The sequence below is a fragment of the Coregonus clupeaformis genome, chromosome 19 (assembly GCF_020615455.1).
Source record: "Coregonus clupeaformis isolate EN_2021a chromosome 19, ASM2061545v1, whole genome shotgun sequence".
In the NCBI taxonomy this organism is placed as follows: Eukaryota; Metazoa; Chordata; class Actinopteri; order Salmoniformes; family Salmonidae; genus Coregonus; species Coregonus clupeaformis.
In genome coordinates, this window is record NC_059210.1 from 3,568,289 (window position 1) to 3,580,567 (window position 12,279).

At 45.9% G+C, this 12,279-nt stretch overlaps 1 protein-coding gene across 2 annotated transcripts in view; it reads right to left on the reverse strand.

The window, feature by feature from the left end:
* Positions 1-11,789, reverse strand: part of LOC121531304 (RNA-binding Raly-like protein) — a 49,648-nt gene extending 37,859 nt beyond the window's left edge. For both annotated transcript variants that reach the window (XM_041836541.2, XM_041836540.2), the window contains exons 1-2: positions 11,535-11,789; positions 8,313-8,388 (exon numbers count right to left, since the gene is read on the reverse strand). In XM_041836541.2, the coding sequence (XP_041692475.1) occupies positions 8,313-8,380 (68 nt within the window). In that variant the 5' untranslated portion in view covers positions 8,381-8,388; positions 11,535-11,789. The remainder of the gene's footprint in view (positions 1-8,312; positions 8,389-11,534) is intronic.
* Between the last annotated feature and the right edge of the window lie 490 nt (positions 11,790-12,279).

Below are 12,279 nucleotides of genomic sequence, written 5' to 3' on the forward strand. Positions count from 1 at the left end.
ACACCATACCTACTGTGAAGCATGGGGGTGGAAACATCATGCTTTGGGGCTGTTTTTCTGCAAAGGGACCAGGACGACTGATCCGTGTAAAGGAAAGAATGAATGGGGCCATGTATCGTGAGATTTTGAGTGAAAACCTCCTTCCATCAGCAAGGGCATTGAAGATGAAACGTGGCTGGGTCTTTCAGCATGACAATAATCCCAAACACACCGCCCGGGCAACGAAGGAGTGGCTTCGTAAGAAGCATTTCAAGGTCCTGGAGTGGCCTAGCCAGTCTCCAGATCTCAACCCCATAGAAAATCTTTGGAGGGAGTTGAAATACTCCACAGCAGAGATTGGAGTATTTGTCCATAGGACCACTTTAAGCCGTACACTCCACAGAGCTGGGCTTTACGAAAGAGTGACCAGAAAAAAGCCATTGCTTATAGAAAAAAATAAGCAAACACGTTTGGTGTTCACCAAAAGGTATGTGGGAGACTCCCCAAACATATGGAAGAACGTACTCTGGTCAGATGAGACTAAAATTGAGCTTTTTGGCCATCAAGGAAAACGCTATGTCTGGCGCAAACCCAACACCTCTCATCACCCTGAGAACACCATCCCCACAGTGAAGCATGGTGGTGGCAGCGTCATGCTGTGGGGATGTTTTTCATCAGCAGGGACTGGGAAACTGGTCAGAATTGAAGGAATGATGGATGGCGCTAAATACAGGGAAATTCTTGAGGGAAACCTGTTTCAGTCTAGTAGTAAAACAAAGCCATGACTCACACCTGTTGTCTAGTCTTTTTCTAAGTGGCATTGCTAGGCTGATATATGATCCCACTGCAATGCTACCACAGACTAATTATGTGCGAGGTCGTGGCCTGCCTCTTACTTCTGCACTGGGACTGAGCCGGGCAGGCTAAACACCTGGCAATGGATTAACAGAAGGTTACTGTGTGTGTGTGTGTGTGTGTGTGTGTGTGTGTGTGTGTGTGTGTGTGTGTGTGTGTGTGTGTGTGTGTGTGTGTGTGTGTGTGTGTGTGTGTGTGTGTGTGTGTGTGTGTGTGTGTGTGTGCGTGTGTGTGCGTGTGGCATGTTTACTGCAAGTCTACGTGCACGTACTTGCGTGTGTGTTTTTTGTGAAGGTACAGGCACAATGAAGAAGACAAAGAAGACGAAGAAGAAGCACTTGTTCTCCAGGCTAACATGGCTCCTCTGCCAGATTAATTTAACAGTGGCAGGAAGCAGGAAGCAGGAAGTAGGAAGCAGAAGCCCTTTAGAGTGATTGCATTATGACAGACTAATTGTGTGTGACTCCAGAGGATGGAGGGGAAGAGATCCATTGCAGATGACATATGACATGTTTGGGCTCCCCATCGGGACAGCTCTTTAGTCAGATGGCTCCAGAGTAAGACAAGGGGTTTGGAGAGCACTGCATCACATAGATAGATGAGGCAGAGACAGAATGGGACAGTACACAAACTTCCAAAAGAGATTCAACTGTGATGGATGGGGATATGAGCAGAGCAAAGAGATATTGTGTGACATTTTGTTCATTGGAAACAAGTTATACAGACAAATGACAACTGCCTCTTTTTGTGTCTTTCAGTTTGGTAACCACGGTGATGAGGTCTTGGATTATTATTATCAGTATCATTTTCTCCCCGAATTACGACCTTGGCTCATCGGTGCAACTCCCCAATGGGCTCGGGAGAGGCGAATGTCGAGTTATGCGTCCTCCGAAACATGGCCCGCCTGGCCTCGCTACTTCCCACACCAATGTGTCAGAGGAAACACTGTTCGACTGACGACTGAAGTTAGCTTGCAGGCGCCCGGCCCTGCCACAAGGAGTCACTAGAGCGCGATGAGCCAAGGAAAGCTCCCCCGGCCAAATCCTCCCCTACCCCGGACGGAGCTGTGCCAATTGTGCACCATTCCTATGGGTCTCCCAGTCACGGCCGGCCGTGACACAGGCTGCACTACACCAGGCTGTAGTGGCGCCTCAGCACTGCGATGCAGTGCTTTTGACCGCGTCACTCAGGACCCCCACAAAAAAAGCAATGTCTCTCATATCATAAAATAAAAATAGCAACTTCACCCTGCATGGCAATTGCTGAAGTAAGTGTATTGAATCCATTACAGTACTATCATTCAACCTTCCAAGACGCCCCAAAGCCAAGCTGAAGGAGGAGACAGTAGATTGCCCAGCTAGAGTGAGTTATTTTAGCAGGGGAGGAGAGCAAATTGGCCTAATTTCTGTGGCAAACCCTGAAGCTGCACAATCCACAGACAGCAGATAGCTTCCTTGGTACCAAATCAGCACTCTTATGGAGTATACAGCACTGTTCCCCCCTAGCTCAGACAAACACAACACATGACTATTGGGTAGAGTGCTGTATAGTGTACAACTCAGATAACTGTCAGTGCCTTTTCTTCTCCATCCACTAAACCCTGAGAGAGAGAAAGTACTCACAAGTCATTACAGATATAATGATCAGTATTCAACATTTGCAGCAATACATATGTAGGATATTAATTTGAGCCAGTTTGCTAAAGCAGGAAAGTAATCCTGCAGCAACAGGAAATGTGAATTATTATGTGGACATTTTTGTAGGGATTGGTATATTTTCTAAGTGGAAATTACAAACCTCAGAAGCCTTTTTAAACATCAAATAAACTATATGTTTTAACAGGGTGATCAAATTAAGATCCGACATCTGTAGAACTACTCTGTACGTGGATTGCTCCTATTGCTCTCCATTCTTCCGGCCTCATGAGGAGTTCCTATGAAATATGTATCAGTTTCCCGGATGCTTGCCTTTTGATTTGCAGTCAGTGTTTATGGGGGAAACGATGGGATGAAATCTGGCGCTACGTGATTGTGAATGGAGGGGCATTATGGAGGAAACGAGAGCCAAGGCAAAGGAGGGGAATTGGAATTATGTTTTTAATGCACTCACTAGAATGCAGGGAGGGAGACTATAAAGAGGAATGGGTTAGTGCTGTTGTGCTCTAGTCTAGTGACCCTCCTGAGAGTGGTTGGGTGTTATGGATGTTCTAACTGGGATAAGATGGAGGTTCTCTGAGGCATGGAGACCAACGCCGGACTGAGAGGCATAACACACTCAGCCTACTGGGTGTTCTGCTGTACTGAGTGTTATCTCCTACACTGATAACATGCCATGGTTCATGGCTGTCACTTCACATTTGATGATCTGGTTACCTGATGTCTGGGGAGGTTGGTTCCAAGAATAATACACTTAGAGGAGAGACTGAGTGGAATATTTGGTAGCATAGACTCAGGTCCGGATTACCAAACGGGCACACAGGGCACGTGCCCCAGGGCCCCCGACCACCAGGGGGGGTTGAGGTCCCCCTGGAGCCCCCAGATAGCATATGATAGCAAAATGTGTAGAATAGCTGGAAATTCGCTTTAAAACTGCTAGATTTTCTCTCGTCCTCATGTGAACAAAAGCACGAGATGAACTAATATATTGTTTTGGGGGGCGGGCCCCCGGAGATCGGTGCCCCGGGGCCCCAAATGCAGTAGTCCGGCCCTGCATAGAGTGGGGTTGTTGGATGCAAAGAGGTAGAAACTGAGCTTGCCAAGGTCATTGAAAAAGAGAATATGTGTGTATCACAACTAGCATTATATAGTACATGATATAGACAATATGACTGAGCCACAAAGCCTTGGGCTATGTGCAATCTTACACTGACGCACACACACCTAACACACACGCACACACACCTAACACACACACACACACACACACACCTAACACACACACACACACACACAGCAAAAAACAACCCTCACAGTAGAGCCACTTGGGAGACCAAGTCTTCTCATCTTTGCTTCTGAACTGAAGTGTCAAACTAATGCATATGGATGCAAACTGTCTTTTTTAAAAGGCTTTATGTAAAATATGAAAGATAGTCCAGTGAGAGGCAATTTAAAATGTAGACAGAAAGTCCATAGAAATACTCTGCCCTACAAAGGCAAAATGCAGTAACTACGAACTTGGTCAACAATCTTTGATCTGTTGTAATGGACAGGTACAGTATATTATCTGATTAATGTGGTATTTAGTTACCTGACACAAGAACAAGCCGGTTGATCAGAATATATCATGGAGTATCCGAAATTGCTGTCTGTCTAGACAGAAAAATACTTTGAAGTCAGATGTTGCAATTTTACTCTCTGATGAGTTTATCTTAGGAACAGAAGAGATGAGGTGTGAGACCAGACTGTTTACTCTCTGATGAGTTTATCTTAGGAACAGAAGAGATGAGGTGTGAGACCAGACTGTTTACTCTCTGATGAGTTTATCTTAGGAACAGAAGAGATGAGGTGTGAGACCAGACTGTTTACTCTCTGATGAGTTTATCTTAGGAACAGAAGAGATGAGGTGTGAGACCAGACTGTTTACTCTCTGATGAGTTTATCTTAGGAACAGAAGAGATGAGGTGTGAGACCAGACTGTTGCAGGGCAAAAAACAGTTATGACAGGCCCCTATTATAACAACCTGAGATGGTAAAAAAATTCCATTAAAATAGCTAAATATGTTTGTTCTACTTCACTAAAATGTGAATGCCGCTGGAAAGAGTGAGTTTATTTAAGCACTTGCATGTGTGTGTGTTTGTGTGTGTGTGTGTGTGTTTATGTGTTTGTTTGTTTATCTGCAGGTTGGTCAGGTCCTCACGGAGGTAAGTGCTCTTTTTTGAGCGTGGCAGCCTGTGGTAGAAGTGCAGGTATGTAGGAGGAGGGGAGGAGGAGGGGAGAGGAGGAGGAGGAGGAGGAGGAGGAGGAGGAAGGGAGAGGGGGGAGGAGGAGAGGGGAGCCAAGGTGCAGACAAACAGGGAGAGAGGAATGGAGAGATGGATGGAACAGATCATGGAGTTTAAAAGTCTCTCTGTAAAGTGTATTGAGACTGTGATGATGCACTTAAAAATTTGACTTTAATTGAATCATTATTTGACTCTACCTAAAACATTATATTTAATGCAGGAAAACTTACATCCGTTTCACCAAATTTTACCAGCATGTCACATGTGCAACCAGAGGAAAAACACTCTAGATCACCTTTACTCCACTCACAGAGACGCGTACAAAGCAGATGCTAATCTACAGGACTGCCCAGTGACGCAAGCCTACCAGACAAGCTAAATGCCTTCTATGCTCGCTTCGAGGCAAGCAACACTGAACCATGCATGAGAGCATCAGCTGTTCCGGACGACTGTGTGATCATGCTCTCCGTAGCCGATGTGAGCAAGACCTTTAACAGGTCAACATTTACAAGGCCGCAGGACCAGACGGATTACCAGGACGCGTACTCAGATCATGCGCTGACCATCTGGCAAGTGTCTTCACTGACATTTTCAACCACTCCCTGACAGAGTCTGTAATACCAACATGTTTCAAGCAGAACACCATAGTCCCTGTGCCCAAGAACGTGGAGAGCCAACAGTGGTCATGGCTCACATCAACACCATCATCCCAGAAACCCTAGACCCACTACAACTTGCATACCACCCAGATCCACAGATGACGTAATCTCTATTGCACTCCACACTGCCCTTTCACACCTGGACAAAAGGAACACCTACGTGAGAATGCTGTTCGTTGACTACAGCTCATCACTAAGCTAAGGACCCTGGGACTAAACACCTCCCTCTGCAACTGGATCCTGGACTTCCTGACGGACTGCCCCCAGGTGGTAAGGGTAGGCAACAACACATCTGCCACGCTGATCCTCAACATGTGGGCCCCTCAGGGGTGCGTGCTTAGTCCCCTTCTGTAATCCCTGTTCACCCCCGACTGCATGGCCACGCATGACTCTACCACCATCATTAAGTTTGCTGACGACACAACGTAGAGATAGCCTATAGGGAGGAGGTCAGAGACATGGCAGTGTGGTGCCAGGACAACAACCTCTCCCTCAACGTAAGACAAAAGAGCTGATCGTGGACTACAGGATAAGGAGGGCCGAATACACCCCCATTCACATCGACGGGGCTGTAGTGGAGTGGGTCGAGAGCTTCAAGTTCCTTGGTGTTCACATCATTAACAAACTATATTGGTCCAAACACACCAAGAGAGTCTTGAAGAGGCCACGACAACGCCTATTCCTCCTCAGGAGACTGAAAAGATTTGGCATGGGTCCTCAGATCCTCAAAAAGTTATACAGCTGCACCATCGAGAGTATCTTGACTGGTTGCATCACCGCTTGGTATGGCAACTTCTCGGCATCCGACCGCAAGGCGCTACAGTGCGTATGGCCCAATACATCACTGGGGCCAAGCTTCCTGCCATCCAGAACCTCTATACCAGGCGGTGTCAGAGGAAGGCCCTAAAAATTGTCAAAGACTCCAGCCACCCTTGTCATAAACTGTTCTCTCTGCTACCACATGGCAAGCGGTACCGGAGCGCCAAGTCTAGGTCCAAAAGGCTCCTTAACAGCTTCTACCCCCAAGCCATAAGACTGCTAAACAGTTAATCAAATGGCTACCCGGACTATTTGCATGTACCCCCTTTTTTATGCTGCTGCTACTCGCTGTCTATTACCCATGAATAGTCACTTTACCCCAACCTACATGTACATATTACCTCAATTACCTCGACTAACCTGTACCCCCGCACTTTGACTCGGTACCGGTACCCCCTGTATATAGCCTTGTTATTGTTATTTTATTGTGTTGCTTTTAATCTTACTTTAGTTTATATCATACTTTTTTATCTGCATTGTTGGTTAAGGGCGTGTAAGCATTTCACGGTAAGGTCTAAACCTGTTGTATTAGGCACATGTGACAAATAAGATTGGATTTGATTTGATTTGATGTCCACTAACTCCATATACAATAATGGGCTATGGGGAATATTCAGGTCACTGACATGACTATGAGAACTGTCTCCCGTCACAATCTTGTTTGCAATCAATATGTATTGAGGGACTGCAGCTCATGAGAAGCTGTGAGTGTCTGTGGGTGTATTGTACTGCATCGCCCAGCAGCTGTATGGGCGTCCATGCCTCCCTCAACCTACTCTTCTCTGCCTGTTGTCTCTCCTTCTCTCTAATGAAAACTAAGTATGCCCCATTACAAGAACCAAGAATGTAAATGTGGAGACATTGCACCAAAAAATACAGTTACACAGTAGCATGGCTGTTAAAGACCAACAAAACATCCCGAAAGGATGTGACGGATGACATTTCCGTTGAAAGAGTAGAGGCTTCTATCATGGGGATGGAATTAGGTCTGCATAGGTCACACACCATAACAGTTTCAAAGTTTAATCACATTTTCAAAAACACCCTAATCCTGTCTGTCTGCATGCAGTGACAATACATTTGATGTGTGTTGGTTTTTCAAGCTGCCACAGCACCATCAACAGTAGCAGCAGGTCTCAGGGATAGAGGGATAGAGGGATAGAGGCCACCCCAGTGACCCACTGAGTGTTAACCCTACAAAGAAATGGGACTGGGATGTGTCTATGGGCTCAGACTGACTGGATGGACCCCTGAGATATTGGGCTGGTGGGCTGGCATCCCTGTTGTCTGTCCATTAATAAGACCATCAGACCAGTGCTGAAGCTCTGATGTCAGCTAGTCCTCTGTAATCTGTCTAGGGAAGCATAACTGCAGGATATGGGGGAGTTGGCTAGCTGTGTTTACATTCAAACTTTGGGATTGTCACTTTAAAACATGTTGTTAGACCTAGTATAAACCAGGCTTAAGGTTTGGGACAGCTGTGGGCTAGGCTGGGATACCTTGTATTGAATCAGTCTGACAAAGGCATTCCTCTGCAGCAGCTGCTCCTAGTCCCTGAGCTTCTAGACAGATTATGGAGCCACATTCAGCAAGGCCAAACACATAGTGAAGTAACAGTGAATACTACAACAACAACAACAACAACACCGTGGTAACTATAATGCTTTAACAACAAACTGCTACAGATGTAGGATCTTAATTTGAGCCAGTTTGCTACAGCAGGAAAACAATCCTGCAGCAACAGAAAATGTGAATTATTATGTGGATTATAATTAACAGACATTTTTGTAGGGGTTTGTAAATTTTTTGTAAGGGATAATCAAGTCAGAAATGTAAAAGGGGAACCTCAAATGCACTACCAGTTTTAGTGTCAGTGTGCGTGCATGTGCGTGCCCGGGGTTGTAAAAGGTCAGACTGCAAATGTCCATTAATTATAATACAATTCACATTTACTATTGCTGCATAATTGTTTTCTTTCTGTAGAAAAGTGACTCAAATTAACATCCTATATTTGTAGTTGAGTGGTTCATGACCTTAATGAGGCTGAATCTGGACTCACCCGAAGGCCTCACTGCTGGCTCTCTTGGTTCCTGCCTTTGGGCGACTTGGCCTCAGTTCCCCAGTCATGGTCCTATCTGAAACACAATACAACGACGGCTATAAAGTCACATCACTTTAGAGGTTCAGTAATGGCAGGTGTAAGGACAGGTGTGTCCTTGTAAAGCAACCCCCTAGGGAAACTGGAATAGAGTTGGACAGGTAAGCAGAGTATCCTGCCAGATACAGTCTGACCTTTTACAACCCCGGGCACGCACATGCACGCACACTGACACACAAATACTGGTGTACGCACACACACCCGGATGTGCACGCACACACATGCACGCGCACACACAAACACACTCACACACATACACACTCGTTGAAGGAAATATTAACGAGAGGACTCTGAGCCTAATTGCCCTCTATCTGCCAGAGTCAAATTAATTGCCTCTCACAGTCATGTTGCTTCACTCCTTCCAACATGTACCTGTCTGTCAATTCAGAGTTCCCTGACCAGACCTACCCCATTCTCTCTCTCTATCTCTCTCTCTCTCTCACTCGCTCACTCTCACTCTCTCTCTCTCTCTCTCGCTCTCTCACTCTCTCTCTCTGTCTCTCTGTCTCTATCTCTCTCACTCTCTCTCTCTGTCTCTCTGTCGCTATCTCTCTCTCTCTCTCTCTCTCTCTCTCTCTCGCTCTCTCTCTCTCTCTCTCTCATATCCTCATTGCCTGTGCTCACAGTGGGGTGACCCATTCATCCTTTTCTTGCTCTCTCTACTCTCTCCTCCTGATCTCATTTGCGCCATGCTTTGTGTTGGAAAAGGTCCCACATTTCTCATCTTAAATAAAAAAAGCTCTATGGCACATGTCTACTCAGATTTAGTCAATGTAGCTCTCCAAGCTCCAATGAGAGAGCAAGAAAGACTGCTTATTTTCATTTGTTTCTTCTCTCAAGAGAGTGCTCTCTTCCTCCCTTTTCTTTTCCTCTACTGGTGCTCCTCTCTACTGGTGCTCCTACTAACTGCCCTGACAGATGTCTACTTATTTCACTGATGCTATGTTTATCTTAGAAGGTTAACTGTCATACAAGTCTATGTTGCATGTATATAAAGGGTCTGTCAAAACTATAGTGCTCCATACTCCCTCAACTTCACCCAGGGGCATGACTGACAGGCCCTCTCTCTACCGTCTCCTTGTTGCCCTACCTCTACCTGTCCATCCAGCATCACTTGTCTTAGTCCACACAAAGGGCGCAATTCAATCAAACACACATTGCAGTATAAATGTGTATAGCTAGAATTTGAGAGTTTGACAATACACAACTTGGATTTGACTCGTCTCAACCCTTTCTACTTAGGACTTGACTTGACACTTGGACCTTATGACTTAAAACTTACTTGAGACTCGAGTAAGAGTGACTTGGTGACTTGATCTCATCTCTGAATAACAGGTGAGTTACACTACACAATATAGGCCTACACACTTTGAGAACCAGAGAAAAGCACTGTACAAACACAATCCATTATCATTACCATCATCTTCATGTTTGATACCAATGAAGTCGCACTTATGTTTCTGTCAAAGCGCCAGGCAGGCAGCAGCACACAACACAATGTTGAACAGCCGTCGTACATCAGACTCTGGCAGCAGCAACAGCCCACCCTTACGAAAGTGACACCCCATGGCAGCATTGTTTATGACAGAAAGGCACACTGCTGTTTGTGGTGCATTAGTCTTTTAGTGCTGGGTTTATGAGCACCGTCACCTGCCGTCTGTTAGCTGCCTGGCTGGCAGCTTTTAAATCGGCCAACCGTGGAGATCCATATCGCTGTCAGGTCATGGAAGCACTCACAGCTTGCTTATGGGTAATTGTGCATCATTGACTGAATGATCAGGGCTATTCATTTTTTTATTACTTCGTATTGTTTGGGAAACATACAGCATAGTGAAAGAGAGAGCGTGAGCGTGGTGAGAGAATATATTTTATGCACTGTGGTTATTGATTATATGGGGACATTCATTTTCAGTGGTTAGAAGAAAATAACAGCAGGTGTATATGACCCTAGCGAGGGAAACTGATAAATAGTAGCGTGTTTGTTTATTATAATGTAATTAAACTATAATAGTGGACTGCATCATGTGATAATGCGGAAATCTGTGGAACCATTGGAAATCAATTGTTTGTTGCAAGTGTAACAGAGGGCATTCTGTTCTGCACCAAGCAGGGATTGAACAACCTTCTAGCAACCTTCTTCCAGCCAACCAGCTATGGACAAGTTTCCCATCTACTACATTCACCCCCCTTTGACTTCCTCCTACTCCGCTGAACCCCAGGATCCCAACAGTAGACCTGGGTCACAGCATCATTGTAACAGAGTGCATTCTGTTCTGCCCTGAGATGGGATCGAACTAGCAACCTTCTGCACAACATCTAACATGCTGCGGGCGAGTTTCACATCCACTATACAAGGGTCACACACAAACCATACAGTCTATGACACAAACACACATGCACGCGCACGCACACGCGCGCACCCACGCACGCACACACGCACACACACACGCACACACACACACACGCACACACACACACACACACACACACACACACACACACACACACACACACACACACACACACACACACACACACACACACACACACACACACACACACACACACACACACACCACTTTCTGTCTTTCCCAGTGTGTGAGTGACAGAGGCTTTAGTTGCTCTGGCCCAAGCTGCAGAATCTGATTGATTCCTGTCTTCCTGGCAGACGCTGATCTACATAGCCTCTTCAATCACCTCAGCTCACCACACTCAGACAAACTACCTCTAGATCACATCACACCATATCATCAACATCCTCACATGCTTCTGCTGCTACTGCCTGTGTACTATGAGGCATCCCTTCTATTGCACAGATAATCTAGCATCCTTGAACAGATTTAGTCAGGTATCTGCGCATGGAATATGTTCTAGTAGTGCTCATCAAAAGGATAATACTTCTCACCTTAAGTTCTGGCACGATAAACACACAGTATACAAATTCGATATGCGCTTATGCATCATCAATGTGCTTTCTTACTACCACTCACACACGCACGCGCGCTCATGCACACAGAAAGAGAGAGAGCGAGAAATAGAGAAGGAAAGAGAGTGAGATAGGGTTCATGTATAAAACATTTACAGAGAGAGAGAGATAAAAAAGGCAGGCTGCCCTATACTCACGTCTTAGACTGTGATATTCACTCTTGAACAGGGTACCGGAGGGAGAGAGAGAGAGAGAGAGAGAGAGAGAGAGAGAGAGAGAGAGAGAGAGAGAGAGAGAGAGAGAGAGAGAGAGAGAGAGAGGAATGCCTTTAAACAAACAGAATCAGCGGAGACTTCTCCTCTTCTAATCTCTCCTTTCCAGTTTCTCTCTGCAACCCTAACAGAGCGGAGAGGAGAGGAGACTGCTCACTCTGGAATCAATGACCGCGCTCTAAGAACTGTACCAGCGGGATGTACCATGCCACTTCACAGCGGTGAGCTCGGGTTGGTGGGCTGACCCACTCTGTAACAGGCATGGGGGTGCTGTGTGGACTGGAGTGAATGCTACAGCTGTGAGGATGCTCCTACTGTATGTCACAGCCAAACAAAGTTCTCAGAAATCCTCACTGTTTATTGAAGTAGCAAAGGTACAGAAGGACTGGAGGAATGCAGGCTGTACCGAGGTAGAGGTGGAGAGAGAGAGAGAGAGAGAGAGAGAGAGAGAGAGAGAGAGAGAGAGAGAGAGAGAGAGAGAGAGAGAGAGAGAGAGAGAGAGAGAGAGAGACAGAGACAGAGACAGAGAGAGACAGAGAGGACAGATCCCTGAGCAGAGACAGGCATCACAGAGGGAGGCTGTGGGAAAAACCTAATGTCCTGGCTTAGAAGCAGACACAAACCGAAAGTACTAGAGTTCAAGCACCACCTCACTCACTGGATTCAATGT